This window comes from Pan troglodytes, chromosome 5 (genome assembly GCF_028858775.2).
Source record: "Pan troglodytes isolate AG18354 chromosome 5, NHGRI_mPanTro3-v2.0_pri, whole genome shotgun sequence".
Lineage (NCBI taxonomy): Eukaryota > Metazoa > Chordata > Mammalia > Primates > Hominidae > Pan > Pan troglodytes.
The window spans coordinates 155,612,825-155,627,585 of record NC_072403.2 but is presented as its reverse complement, the minus strand read 5'-3'; the positions used below and the strand labels follow the sequence as shown (position 1 = coordinate 155,627,585).

The 14,761-nt window shown below is 39.7% G+C and overlaps 1 protein-coding gene across 9 annotated transcripts in view; it reads right to left on the bottom strand.

Annotated features, from left to right (window-relative positions):
- The window catches only part of PHACTR2 (phosphatase and actin regulator 2), a 287,576-nt gene that overhangs the window by 57,887 nt on the left and 214,928 nt on the right, over positions 1-14,761 (bottom strand). For 4 of the 9 annotated variants that reach the window (XM_009452125.5, XM_001172467.7, XM_016956417.4 and 1 more), the window contains exons 4-6: positions 12,322-12,480; positions 5,906-6,145; positions 748-1,285 (exon numbers count right to left, since the gene is read on the bottom strand). In XM_009452125.5, the coding sequence (XP_009450400.2) occupies positions 748-1,285; positions 5,906-6,145; positions 12,322-12,480 (937 nt within the window). The remainder of the gene's footprint in view (positions 1-747; positions 1,286-5,905; positions 6,146-12,321; positions 12,481-14,761) is intronic. The other 5 variants (XM_016956418.4, XM_001172435.7, XM_054686374.2 and 2 more) reach the window with 2 other exon arrangements.

Below are 14,761 nucleotides of genomic sequence, written 5' to 3'. Positions count from 1 at the left end.
TAGGCTGACTTTATCTATAACCATCTTAAATCCCTTTTTTATTTTCTTTCAACAATTCAATAAGCATCCTTTGTGTGCCTATGGCATATCAGACTCTGGAGTGGTTGCTGGGCACACAGAGGTATATAAGACATGTTATATATACTGTGGGCTAATTCTGTGGGCTAACCCCTGTGGGCTAATTCTGTCCCACAGGGTTAAGTATAGTAGACACAATAACCAATTCTGTCTAGAAGTACTGAATGGCTTCACAGAGGACATAACATTTAAGCTGGGTGGGAATTTAAAGGAACAAGAAAGGGGACAACTCTACTGATGGAGAAAAAAGAGTTCAAATTTGAGAGTTCTCTTCTGATCTTCTTTATGTTCTTGGAGAAGGGGAAGGCTCAGTAACTTGCTGACATGAGTGGGTAAGCACAATGGTGAAGTAAAGATTTAAAATAAGCACTGAAAGGAAAGAGAAGGGAACTGTGGACTGCTGAGCAGTGCTGAAGCAGGTTCTAAGTGTACTTGAAAACATCGATCTCAAGTGGTATTTGTCAGCTCTACCAATGTAATTTTCTCCAGCAGCCCTAGGCATTCCCAGGGCAGGGCTCTGACAAAGCAATGGTTGGATCACATGTATGCCTACCTAACACTCAGTAGATTAAATTATACAAGAAAGCAAACCCGGTGCTTCATTTCCAACAGACTATATTAGTGATCTTTAGTTCTCAGATAAAATAGGGGGTTTGTTCCCCAACTCACCATTTTGCATTTTCTCTGTTAACACTTAAGCCAGTGCCTGAGTAGAGAGTGGTTCTGTTCGTCGGCTCTTCAGCCCAAAGAAGCTGACTTGGGTCTAAGGCAGAGACGGGCAGGTCAGCTCCAACGCTGATGAGGACAACTGGAGTGTCTGAGGCAGTAATGCACTGATCCTCAAGAGGGAGAGGGGGGGCCGGAGGAGAAGGTGCTGGAGCCACAGGGGGTGGAGGGACCATGGACTTGGATTTGCCTGTGCTCTGCTCCTCAGCTCCAGGGACAGTCTGTTCGAGTTTGAAACTCTCCACTCTGGTCTCTGAAGGCTCTCCTTTAAGGTCGGATGTGCCAGAAGTGGTTGTGTCTGAGGACAGGCGAGAAGTCATTGGCTGCTTGCCAGTTTTTTTCTTGCCCTTGGTGGTCCCCACTGTCCCTGCTTTGCTAGAAACTGTCTCCTTTGAAGCTTTGGGACGAGATGAGGTGGATGAAGTGGATGGCGAACCTGATGCTTTAGAGCCAGTTGTTTTTTTTGAATGAGAGGAGCCAGCTACAATAGAGAGATCTTACATTAAAAAATCGAAGAATACAATGCTTTTTAAAATAAAGCAACCAAGGTGTAACTGTCAACAACATTTAAAATGTTCCCTTTAAAATTTGTTGAATAAATGTATAAGAGAAAATAGGCTAATCATGATAATAGTCTTGTCTTCTGCCCCTCCCTTCCTCCAATCCAGCAAGGAGCAAGTGATATTTACGGCAAAACTCAGAGGAACAAGAGTCCTCTGTCTTCTCTCACTTTAGTCTTTAGCTGAGCCAGCCAAAGGGAGAATCTTCTGCCCCTTGTCTATGGGTCACTTGAAAAAAGCCCGGTATGCTCTCAAGAAGGAATGTTACGGTGCGTAAAGGACAGACATCAGCCGCTAGCTGGGTGTAGCACACAATTGGGCTCATCATAAATTATACATGCTCTATGCTGTCTTTCTAGGAATAGAGTGGTGGCCTGTATTCAGAAGAGACTGGGGTATATATCCAGCTTCTTTCTGGGTCAAAAACAAAATCACTCATCTTACTGCTAAAAGAGAAAATCCACACCAGCTTTCCAGTAGCTCCAGAGAAGAAAGCTCGCCATGCTGGACTCTACTTCCATCTGCAGTAGAGATGGGGTAAAGGGAAAACCCATGGCCACACAGGAAAGGTACACTCCCTTCAAAACATCAAAAGGCCAGAAAAAAACTTGTTGTTTACAAAACATATTTACATGGGTTGCTCCTAACTTTTTTTTTTTTTTGAGACAAGGTCTTGTTCTGTCGCCCAGGCTGGAATGCAGTGGTGCAATATCGGTTCACTATAACTTCTGCCTCCTGGGCTCAAGTGATCCTCCTGCCTTAGCCTCCTGAGTAGCTGGGACTACAGGTGTGTACCACCATGCCTGGCTAACTTTAATGTATTTTTGTTGAGACAGGGTTTTGTCATGTTGCCCAGGCTGGTCTTGAACTCCTGGGCTCAAGGGATTCACCCATCTCGGCCTCCCAAAGTGAGAGGCTTTGGTGGCTCCAAAGAATTACAGGTGTGAGCCACCGTGTCTGGTTCTAAATAATGTGAATGGAAAGGATATCATTCTCAGGTCTTCTGACTCCACCTTCGCAAATGTGATCTTCCTTAATGCTTAAGTTCCAAGAAGGTCTTCATCGAAGGATAGCTACGGTATATTTGCCTACTTCCGGATAGGGCACCCTCAATCAAAACAGTTTCAAAACAAAAAGATTAACTACTTTTTTCTTTATGTCATCTTAGTAAATATATGATGATAAAATAAACTCCTATGAGAATACTCTTTTCTTTCATGACCTATAAATTTATCCTAATGGCTTCTTCTGTTATAATGTTGTTATGCTCCTTCTCTTCATGAAGGGTTCAACTATCTTTCACAGAACGATTAGAAAACATCTTGTTAGCACTGTGAAGCCAATCCACACTGTATACAGATGTTATTATAACTTACCTCCAGTTATGACTTTATTGAAGTCAATTGGGAGGGTGAAGAGATGAAGAATAAATGAAAGAATAGACAATGAGATGTAAGACTTCATTTATTCTGATTAGACTGATACTAAAGAAGCCAGTCTTATTTAGTGACAGGTTCCAGGCTTAAAAGGAACCCCTATGGTTTTGGGGTCTTTATCGTTTAAGATATACATAACTAGAATTCTTCTTCCCCAAATCTAGACCTGTTACTTTATAGAAAACAACCTTCCCTAGCCTAGAAGTCAAACTCATTAAGCACACTCCTTCAATCTAAGTCCAGTCTGCATTTACTTTTCACAACAAAGACGCTAAGGATTCGGTGCCTAACCATGTTCAATTATTTTCTTAGCTAAGTTAAACAGAATCCTTTCCACATAACAATTCTAATAATTTGTTAAAGAAAATTCTTTTTTTTGTTTTTTTTGAGACAGAGTCTCCCTCTGTCACCCAGACTGGAGTGCAGTGGCACAATCTTGGCTCACTGCAACCTCTGCCTCCCGGGTTCAAGTGATTCTCCTGCCTCAGTCTCCCAAATAGTTGGGATTACAGGTGCCCACCACCACGCCTGGGTAATTTTTGTATTTTTAGTAGAGATGGGGTTTCACCATGTTGTACAGACTGGTCTCGAACTCTTGACCTCAGGTGATCCACCTGCCTCGGCCTCCCAAAGTGCTGGGATTACAGGTGTGAGCCACAATGCCTGGCCAATAAAATTCTTTCATCATTAACAGAAAAGTTAATTTTAGTTTGGCTTGAAGAAAAAGATATATTTTTTTTCACTGCCCAGAGTGCAAATTCAAGCCACATTATAGTTTTTCTTAAAGAATCTTCTTAAATAACAGGTCTTTGTTGAAATCAAACATGTTGCTTAAGTTACCTTGAATTAAGGGCATGATAAAAAAAAAAATGTTGCCTCTCCTCAGTTAAGTACTTTTGTTGTTAATAATGTGTAACAATGAGAAACAAAAATCAAAGAGATTTAACCCGATTTCTCTGGCAAAGAAGCTGAATGTTCTAAAACCGATATCTAGGTAGCTACAGGTCTATACTAACTTAGTAATAGAGAAAGAATCTTAACTTATGGTTGTTTTAACAACTTAAATCACTGGGCTGAACATCAAGAGTAGCATTTGAACAAACTTTTCCAGAAGGTCCATATTATTCAAATAAAACAAAGTTACTATGCAGAAAGTTCTAAATGGTTACAAATGGAATATCAGTAGGATCATAAAGGGATATTATCAATATTTGATAAAACGATTCTTACATGATGGGCTTGTTGGTGTACTTAAATGCAACCCCTGTTTTCTCTGTGATAGCCTCTGGAAAAGTCAGGCCTTTTACAATACAATGAATAAAATGACTGTGCTATTCTCTTAGGAACATCATGAGTGCCTAAATAAATCTTCAAGCAAAATATCTGGAAAAACCTCAAAATTGTTTATGAAAGCTGTCCCCTGTCCTGGTGTTAATCATCGGCTTTCTTCTGAGGGAAGTAAAGAGAGTCCAAGCTGAGTTCAGAGTGAGCCACTACCATGTGGAGAATGGGAAAGTGGAGAAGTTAGTGCAAGGCAGGAGCTTAATTCCCAATGACAGAGTGATCGTTTGGGGCTGTTCTTTAAGAAGAAGATCAGTGCCTCCCTCACTTTAAGCAGTGCTTCTAGGGTTTTCTAGGAAGTCTGGAAAACACACACAGATCCCAACAAGAATGGACACTGATGGGTGAGGACAGCTGCTCCCTGAGGAGATGGCCACTGGGCACTGTTGGCACATCATTCTGGGAAATTTCAGTTTAGAGCTTATTAGAAGAGACCCAGACACTAAAGGTCAAAGGCGGGACATGAGGAGCACAGGGAGAGGGATGTCTATTGGCATTCAGAGATGTGTTATACTGTCAACTAAACCGCTCTCTGAATTTGAGCATTATGGTCATACATTATGAGAGGAAAAAGATCAACACCAAGGCAAATCCTGACAGTCAACTGCTAGAAAGTTGCTGTTGATTTTAAGGAAAATAGATTTTTTTTTGAGATGGAGTCTCATTCTGTCGCCCAGGCTGGAGTGCAGTGGCGCGATCTCAGCTCACTGCAACTTCTGCCTCCTGGGTTCAAGCGATTTTCCTGCCTCAGCCTCCTGAGTAGCTGGGATTAGAGGTGCATGCCACCACGCCTGGCTAATTCTTGTATTTTTAGCAGAGACAGGGTTTCACCACGTTGACCAGGTTGGTCTCGAACTCCTGACCTCAAGTGATCGATCCGCATCAGCCTCCCAAAGTGCTGGGATTACAGGTGTGAGCCACTGGGCCTGGCCTGATTAATGTCCTTTTAAAAGATAAATGACATGGTAGGCATCTTTCTTCCTCTTCACTAAAAAAATGGGAGTTTCCACTTTGCATCAAGCATATCTGATTGTAAAGCAAAGCTGGATACATATTGCATGAAGTTATTGCAGGTCACTCAAACATCCACTGGTGATTTATAATAGTAACTTATAACCACTTGACACCAGGATGTTTTGCCTTAGAACACACAAGTCTACAGGGGAGGTGTGGAACACTGAGAGTGTAACTTCCCACTCCACTGAAATAGTTTTCACTGCAGTAGAAAGTGGTGGGGTGGAGCTGAAACAAGTGACATGAACCCTTTGTCATTTATCAGAAGGGAGATGACTATGGATGCTGAGGATTTAACACATTAACATCCAGCAAATATATCAAAGTTATAATTGTCACATTTTTATATGCAAACCTTAGGTATTTTGAAAGAAAATCCAAGCCAAAAAGCCACCCATAGGCTCATATAGGTAGAAGGTCAGTCAATGTCTAAATAATGTTATATCAGATCATTGTCATTCATCAGGCATACTACTCCCAGTATCCTTCAACTGGTGCTGATAGTGGATACTCAAGATGAAACCAGTATATTCACTCAAAAACTAATGAGGTGAACTATTCAATGGGTTGAATTTCCTTTGGTAGAGAGCAACAAAGGAATCTCCTGGGCATTCTTTGTGTCAAAGCTGAACCTGCTGGTGTAATGTCCTAAGACACCAAAAGCCCATCACACCTAGAAGAAACAATTAGCCCCATCCCAGAGCCAAGCACCCTAGAAGTGACCCCACAGGGCACTGGGGGCATACTCACCAGCCTCTCGGGTCGTGTTTCGGCTTGTTGGCTTGGGTGGAGGGATGGGGGCCTGCTTACCAGGAGCCTTGGTATTTTTTTTAATGGGAGGCACTTCATCACCTTTGTGGCTGGCCCCAGCAGTGGCCCCTTTCGGAGGCACAGGTGATTTTTTGGGTTTAGGTTTGGGTCTAGGCTTAGGAGGAGCAGAAGGAGGTAGAGCAGGAGCTGCCGGTGTTTCAGAGTGGTTTTCAGTGTTCTCTATAAACGAGAAAGTGAACAGAAGCAGACTGATACAGACACACACCATATAAACACAAGGAGCAAGACATGACGATAGTGACACAAAGCGTGGCTGCTTGGTACTTGAGAATCAGCACGGAGTTCTGCACCAGACAGAGCACAGTTTAGGGTGAAAACAAAGGCTGAAAGACGAACTGAGAAGTGTTCTCAGGGTACACGAATCACCCTTTAATAAAACCGGGTTGTACAAACTACTTTGACGAAATTAGGTTGAGGATGTGTGTAAATGTTTGCAGTCAGGGGCCTCAGTTCCAGCCTTGGATCTGGGGTTGCTGGATGATGATGTGGGCATGAAGTGCTACATTTAAATTGAACAAACAATGATTTAACAAAGTTGAAGGCTCCTGGAGAGTGGCAGATGAACACGTTACAGTCACTGCTGTGGGGTGAGGAATGACAGCTACAGCAACTGCTGGACTCATGGTTACCCTTGAGAACTCAAGCCTGATCCATCTGAAAGGGATCTGTGTTCAGCCTCACTGTGATCAAAACCCAATTATTTTGTAAGCTAAGAGAGACTCTGGAGAATCTTTTACATGAGGCAACAATGCGCTTTAGAATGAATCATCTTCTACTAGCAAAATTTTCTAAAGCTTTCCCAGTACATTGGCAGCTTCCTGTTCTAAAATAACTTCCTCTGCCCTTTCCTTCCTTTCTTTTCTTTCCTTTTTTTTTTTTTCGTGTGTGTGCGCATGAAAGAAAATCTTAAAAAAAAAAATTTTTTTTTTTTTTTCAGATAGGGTCTCGCTCTCTCACACAGGCTAGAGTGCAGTGGTATGATCACGGCTCACTGCAGCCTCTAACCTCAGCCTCCTGTGTAGCTGAGACCACAGGTGTTTGCCACCACGCCCAGCTAATTTTTGAATTTTTTGTAGAGATGGGGTTTTGCCACATTGCCCAGGCTGGTCTTGAACTCCTGGGCTCAAGCAATTTGCCTGCCTTGGCCTCCCAAAGTGCCGGGATTACAGGCATGAGCCACCATGCCTGGCCTTTTCAAATACTGTCACAACTATAGGTACATCTAGATGGTGCCGAATCGAAGAAATACTTAGGTCTATTTTGTAATGTAAACCAAATAATTATTTTGGAAAGACAAAGGCTAAAATTCATCCAAAACTCATACCTAAGAATAGCAGCTTCTCACAAGGTTTTGTGTTACCGGAGGAGAAAGAGTATTAGTCTCTTGTTACTGAAAGACAGATGAGATGCTGAAAGTTCATTCATATATTCACATCTGTATTCTTTCTAATAGTGGCTGATGAGAATTAAACTAAAATACCATTCTAGTCCAAAGAGCTAAGCAGCATTTCTTTAAAAATGGGGCACAATAAAAACCTTGAGACAGTGTTAAGACAAGATCGAGCCTTAACCAAGGCTCCCATAATTGAATGCTCTAGAAAGGGTTTTAATATTGGAATATATTGCATTTTATTATTATTTATATTATTTTGTTTCTTATCCTAATGAGTGTGAAGTATAGAATTCTCTTTTAACCACATTCCCCATCAATCCACATATATAATTAGCATAGATGACTTCAGTTACAATAGGTAATCAATAAAGCTTTACTTTTAAAGTTCACCTTTGATCCTGCCTCAGCCACAAAATCCTCTTCTGTCACTGTGGCCCAAGTTGACCCTTCTACCTCTGAACTTACTTGGGCTTATTGTGTGAGCCACTTACTCAACATTTATCAGAAGCTATTTTGTATTTTTGCCTTTCTGTTTATATATCTTGTCTCCTCAACTAAGCTGAGTATCATGTATACTAATAGTAATGGCCCTCTTAACTCAGCCAGTCTTAACCAGGCAAGTAAATCACAAAAGTCAGTTAGGTTTGAGAATGATACAAGTTGATACACACCTATAACATTTAATTTTAACTTAAAATATATAAATATACATTAATTTCCCAGTCTTCTGACATATGGTGGAAGTCTATTCTTTAAATACATCTTTGTAACTTTAGCCCCCAGTATAATACCATGAAGTATGGAGACTAAGCCCAATAGTGTCATCCATAGTGAAAGTCAAACTGATCTGTAACACATGTCACCTTAATTCTCTTATATACCACAAACTCTACACATGTTTTATCCTCTCCCTTAATAGCATGTCACTGAGGGATGTTTTTCCTTTCTGCCTAAGGCTTAAAATTCTAAAGGTATACCGGAAAGAATCCAGCTTCTGGGTTTGGGAAGGAGGAGATAGTTCACCAGATTGGTTGGCAATGACAAGACCTACTAGGGAGAAAATGAACACACTGCAAACAGACTTTCTCCTGGCTCCTTAGAGAATACGTCCGCTCCTCTTGACTCTTCGAACGCTACCAACTATGTGTGAACATTTGTCATTCTGATAATTCTTAAGTTATGTGTCTGTGTGTGTGTGTGTGTGTGTGCACGTGGCATGCATGCACACGCAGGGACATATGAGTATGCAAATAGTATAATTTTTTGACTGAATTATAAACTCCTTTTGTCTGAAATTTAAAATTCCATCAAACACAATGCTGTAAACACTATGTCTATTCAACGAATGGGACTGACTGTCTAATAGTTATTGACACACACATCAGTAGAAAACAGAGCTTTAGTTGGAGCTGGGAGGTAATGAATTAAGTCAAGTTGTATATTTTACACTTACCATGTGATCTGAAGACATGATATAAACTGATGGCGTATAGGAGTATTATCACTTCAAGAGAAGGTTAAGAAAGGGCTGCCTAGTCATTCTGGCTTGATAAGGACGCTAGCCTTTCCAGCAATGCGGTCTGGAAAACAAGCTGTTTCCCATACTTCCAGGCTTGGCTCCTTTGAGCACTGGAAGGTTTGAGGTCAACGATACTCAGAACAAGCCTGGGGCTGCATGTGGTCCTCACCCTGCCTAGAATGCAATTCTTACCCAATTCCTCTGCTTCACTTGATGACCTCCTTCTTGTTTCCTTCATGTCTTAGTTCATAAATATCTTCCTCTGAGAACCAATGTCGGTCCTCACTGTGAGCTCCCTTGGGTTGCTGTGCTCAGGCCTTCTATGGTACTTCGCATCTTGCACTACAATTGCCCGTTTGCACTCTGGTCTCCTCACAGGTCATGCTCTTAAGGCAAAGGCCATTTTTCATTTACTACTCTTTTCCTGGCCCCTAGTAGAGTCTCACCTATGGTAGACCTTCATTATTTGTGGAACAAATAAGTGTTCACCACTTGTTATTTCATTGAAGATTTTTAAATAATAACAATAAAAATAATGTCAAGCAAGATTTCTTAGAATTCTTATAAAATCTTATTATTTAAAATTATTATTATTTTCTTTTTTTGAGACTGGCTGTCACCCAGGCTGGAGTGCAATGGTGCCTGACCTCAGCTCACTACAACCTCCACCTCCCAGGTTCAAGCAATTCTCCCTGCCTCAGCTTCCCAGTAGCTGGGATTACAGGTGCCCACCACCACACCCAGCTATTTTTGTATTTTTAGTAGAGATGGTGCTTTGCCATGTTGGCCAGGCTGGTATCGAACTCCTGACCTCAGCTGATCTGCCCGCCTTGGCCTCTCAAAGTGCTGAGATTACAGGCGTGAGCCATAAGATTTCTTATATTTAATACTAAGCTTTGTTTAACAGGGAGCAAGTGCGTTTTTCTGCTCTTATATATATAAAGGCACTTACTGAGAAAGAATAATGGGAGACCAAGAGCCCCAAAGACCTTAAGGAAGAAGTCTCTAGTATTAGGCAGAGGAGGCCCAAGACCACTGTACCAACTACAGAATCAGGTGCCTTCAGGAGCCCCAGAAATGCCCAGGGGGCCTGGGTGGAATCTACTCACAGAGCAAGTGTGAAGGACACCACGTGCCATTTGTTTTGCTTTCTTTGATGGTGATGTTTCAAATATTAAAGTATTGAGATATTGTCTTATGAAGAGATATAATACACATCTAGGGCTCTAAAGGCAGATGATATGGTTTGGCAAATATAACCAAATAGATGACAGAATGCTCTTGAATAAGTTGGCTTCATGCAGGAGGAAAGGGAGCACTGTATCCCAAAATAAAGGGTGAATTAAGATCATGGGATGGTGGGGTTTGCATGGTAGTGAGCTCACACAAGCAGTGAGACCAGAAGAGAAGCAGAGGCAAAAGTGAAGCTTGAGCTGGTCTTCAGAATGAAAAATGTGTTTTTCTAGAGAAATAAATTGTTACCTTTGTCATAAGGCATTTTCTAATTAACATAATACACTGTAATATTAGTTATGCGTGACATTCTTTTCAGTGTCACGAAGTGGCTTCTATACATAGTGCTTCTCCTTGTGGCTCTGGTGTGTGCACTTTCCACACAGGAGAGAGCTGCACTGCCTCTTTAGTGGTATGTCAGCATCCAGCACTCCCAGCTCCTTCCTCATGTACCTACTAGCCAAGCAACAGGCTCTCTTGGACCTTATCAGATAAGGAAGAATTGAATGTACTAATTCTAAGCAAAGAAAAACATCTCTCAACTATTCATGGACCCATAAGGTCTGCTATCTTCTTTCAAGAACATCAAGGTCTGTTGGTTAATTCATATAAAACTGTCAGGAACTTTTTATTATGTTGATAAGGGAAACACTTCCTTTGATGTCTGGCCAGTCCAGTGACGAATACCCTGCACGGACCAGGCACCAGAGATGGCACTGTTACGTAATGCAGGATGCGATTCTTGGATGTGAGAAGGCTGCCAGGGACAAACCACAGATGGATTTGAAATTCAACAGTCTGGCGAGACAGGACAGAAAGACTTAAACAAAAAACATCACTACTTGCGTTAATACTTTCAACTGAATCCCACTAAAATTTATTTAAGTCTACTTTCTTTTTATGTTCCAGGAATATTATCATTGAAAGTATTAGTTAATTTCATAATTTGTGTACATAAGCTTAACCAGAGTCCTTCAATGGAACAAGGCTAGATAAAGCCCTTGAAATAAAGCAAAATAATACATTTCCAACAGATTATTTACACAGGCTTCTAAAACTTTTAAAGGCTAATATATATGCAAATAATGAATGGTTATGAACTTCCAGAGAGGATGATTTTAAGTTACAATGGTGTGTTTAATAGGGCCATCAAATAATCTTTTTTCCCTTTCTCTCTCAAGGATCTGGGTCAAGAACAGAGGAAGAGAATTCACTTTCATCAGTTTCTAAGAGTTCAAAATGCCCACAGAACACACACTAGGTTTGACAAAATTTTACCATTCAACTTAGAGACAGACATTATAAAACAGGAAATAGTATATTTCCTAAAGATTCCTTTCTATGCTGCATGGAGGCATCTAGAATCTCCCCACAAAACCTTTCCTTATAGAAGTTTCATTTCATGTTTGGAGGTTCCTACGCATCACAGCAGTGGTATCGAGATGTCATCAATCCATAACTAGGAATTTGTGAATGTTCTGGGAGTCCCTGATAGACATGTATTTTGCAGGTATCTCAATCTACTGTAGCATATTCACTCTAGGAACCAAGGTCTCTAAAGAAGTCTTCTGGGAATAGCATAATCGCCTCTGGCACATTTTGAAGTTTCCAATTGCACAGAGGCTGTGGGAATCAGCCAGCAGAGCAACCACAGTCCGTGGCATCTCTGGGAGCTATTCCTGGGTCTCTCTCAGAAACGTCTGGAACCTATGATGCTGGATATGTGGATGCCACCAGCCAAGTTCCCACTGCTGGAGACAGTGCTGGGCTGAACAAGCCATGTGGGTTTTGATATTCCTCCATGATGAACTGCTCACGGGGCCAATTGTAACCGGCAGAGAAAGATGTTCAGATTTCTCACTTTCATTATGATCCTGAGACAAAGCTCCTAAGAAAGGATAATCTTCCCAGACATCTCTAATGATTAAAGAGGCCACCCCTTCTGGTTATTACTTTTAATTAACATTTTTAATAATTGAAAAAACAAATACTGTGCTTATAAAATGGATGCATCCACCTGAGAAAATCATCCGATTTCACTTTACTAGTTATCATTTCTTTCTTTTTTCTATTTGTAAACCTCTCCTCTGCAGACTGCTGGTTTTAGAGTCACTAGTTGGAGCCTAAGTGCTGGTTCTAGACATTGAGCTATATACTAAAGTAAATAATATGGGTTTGTCTTTATTTTACCTTTCTTATCTTCTGCCTGTTCCTCCAGAGGTGGTGTTTTTTCAGATACAGAGCCATTACCTTCTTCAGACTTTACTACATTTTCCTCTCGGGTAGATTCCTCTCCGATGGGTATCATGTGCCCGTTTGAATTTTCAAAGTTAACTGTTACATCTCCATCTAAAATGGGAAAGAAACACCTAGATGTCTAACTTGCTGGCTTTCTTAAAAACAAGTTTTCCAGTTACTAGGATTGTAAAATTTGGATTCATGTTTCAGTCCCTGGGAACCAAATACACCCTGCACTGTTTCACCAGTTTATTCAAAACAAAAGAGCTAGAAAATCCTCCGTCTTGGGGAAAAGCTGCTATGGAGGGAATATCTATGCGCCATTTCAAGACAACAGGAATGATCATCCTAATTATCCAACATCCCAGGGCAGCAGAGTCCCTCGTTCATGTGCTTAGGTTTGTCTGAAGTCAATACTTATGTGTTTCTTTGTCATTCAGAAACAGAATGGCGAGAGGAATAATCTGGAAAATGGAATAAACATTTTACAAGCACCAAAAACACAAGGTGAATGCAAATACACAAATAACATGAAATGTAATTACACATACAAACAATAAGTGGGAGAATATGAAAATTTCCAAGTACTACTGGTTCCAGAATATATTAAGTATATGATGTGCTAACTTCACACAGTAATATAACTGCTACTCTATGTTCAGGGAAAACATGATAGCAAGGCTATTTTTATTTTTATTTGTTTATGGAAAGATTAAAGTATACTCAGGTAATGATTATATATAACTAGCCAAAAAGTCCCTAAGTTGTCCTAAAAATAATTTGAAAACATTTGAGAAAAAAAAAACACACATAAAAAAGTAATCACAAAGGAATTTTAAAAAACCATAATGGATACAATGTTGAAGAGAGATCTAAATCATAAATTACTAATTTTAACTCCTGTATTTCCATAATTCCTGGGGGTTTCTAAAGTGAAAGAGACTTTGCAGAAACGTTTAATTCAGTGATTCTTGAAAAGATTAACCCTACTTTATATCTGGAAAATTTTAAGAGGCTTTGCTACCATTGTAAAAGAAAAATTAACGAATGGAAGGTTTGAGCAAACTTAAAAATCTGCTTGATTACAGCTCTTTCGATTTTTTACTACTCTTATCTTGGCAATCATTATAAAACAGAAACCATTTCCCAAATTGTCATTAAATATGATTGAATTGCTTTGGCTTAACAATAAAATCCATTTGCCTTCTGAACAAACAGACATGACATTTTAATAAATCAACTACATATCATGAAATTATGTCATTTTTAGAATGAAAAAGCAATTGTTGCTTAGTCATATAACTCCCAATAACCTATAACTAAGTCCCGTGTAAAACTAAAATAAACAATAATTGAAGGCAATGCCATTACAAGTAAATCTCAACTATTTTAATAAAATTAAAGTAAGAATTTTTAAAAGACTATACGTCAAACCAAAGAGAACCCAAATGATTCTTAAATCCTATTATTAGATCCCAAGAAATTAGCTATAAAAAGGAGGAGAACACAATATATCCAGATAAAATAAAAATGAAGAATGGAAAATTCCAAACAAAATAGAAAACCACTTGCTTATGTATAAAAATCTTCAGTTTTTAGGTAACTCAAATATAAATTTATCTTTGTTTTCTTTGACTTTAGTTGATAATAAAAGTATATTGAAGTCATGTCAATGACAATTTAATTCTATTTTAAGCATTATTGTATTAAAATTCTTTAGTTAAATAACTGATTTATTAAATTTAGAAAAACCTGGAAATTTTAATAGCTGTGACACAAGAAGAAAGTGGCTTATCCTATGATAGAGAGAAATAGTCAACAATGTGGAAAATACTTACTTTGAGGCATGAAATAAAGCTAGTTAGTATGAAAATAACTGTAGAAAAAAGAGACACATTTGTGATAAATACGGAATTCAAGAACAAAACAGAGGGGAAGTAAAGTTATTAATTAGCTGGTGTGTATATTGAAAAGGCTTTCTAGTATTGAGTGTTAAGGAAGTTGTTTTAGAATTAAAATAAGTTAAATCCTTGATATAGTGTGTGTGTGTGTGTGTGTAAGGAAAATACAAGCAGAGCAAAGGAAGGCAAGAAGATGCTGAGCTGGATGGCAGGTGACAATAAGCGGCCCAAGTCAACACATCTCACGAGAGCAAAGGAAAGAGAAAACTCAAAACATAGTTGTCAGCTTAAAGAAAACAGAGATAAAGCACAAACAGGAACAAGTGGTTAAATAAGGAACACGAGGGTGTTTGAAGGGGGTCACCTCCTTCTAGTAAACAGGTGTATTGGGGATATATCATAGTTAAAGGAGGGACAGATAGAAAGAGAATATCATGTATGACCAAAAGGCAAGTGACAAAAGTCCACAGTGGGAGAAAAGGAAAGGATGG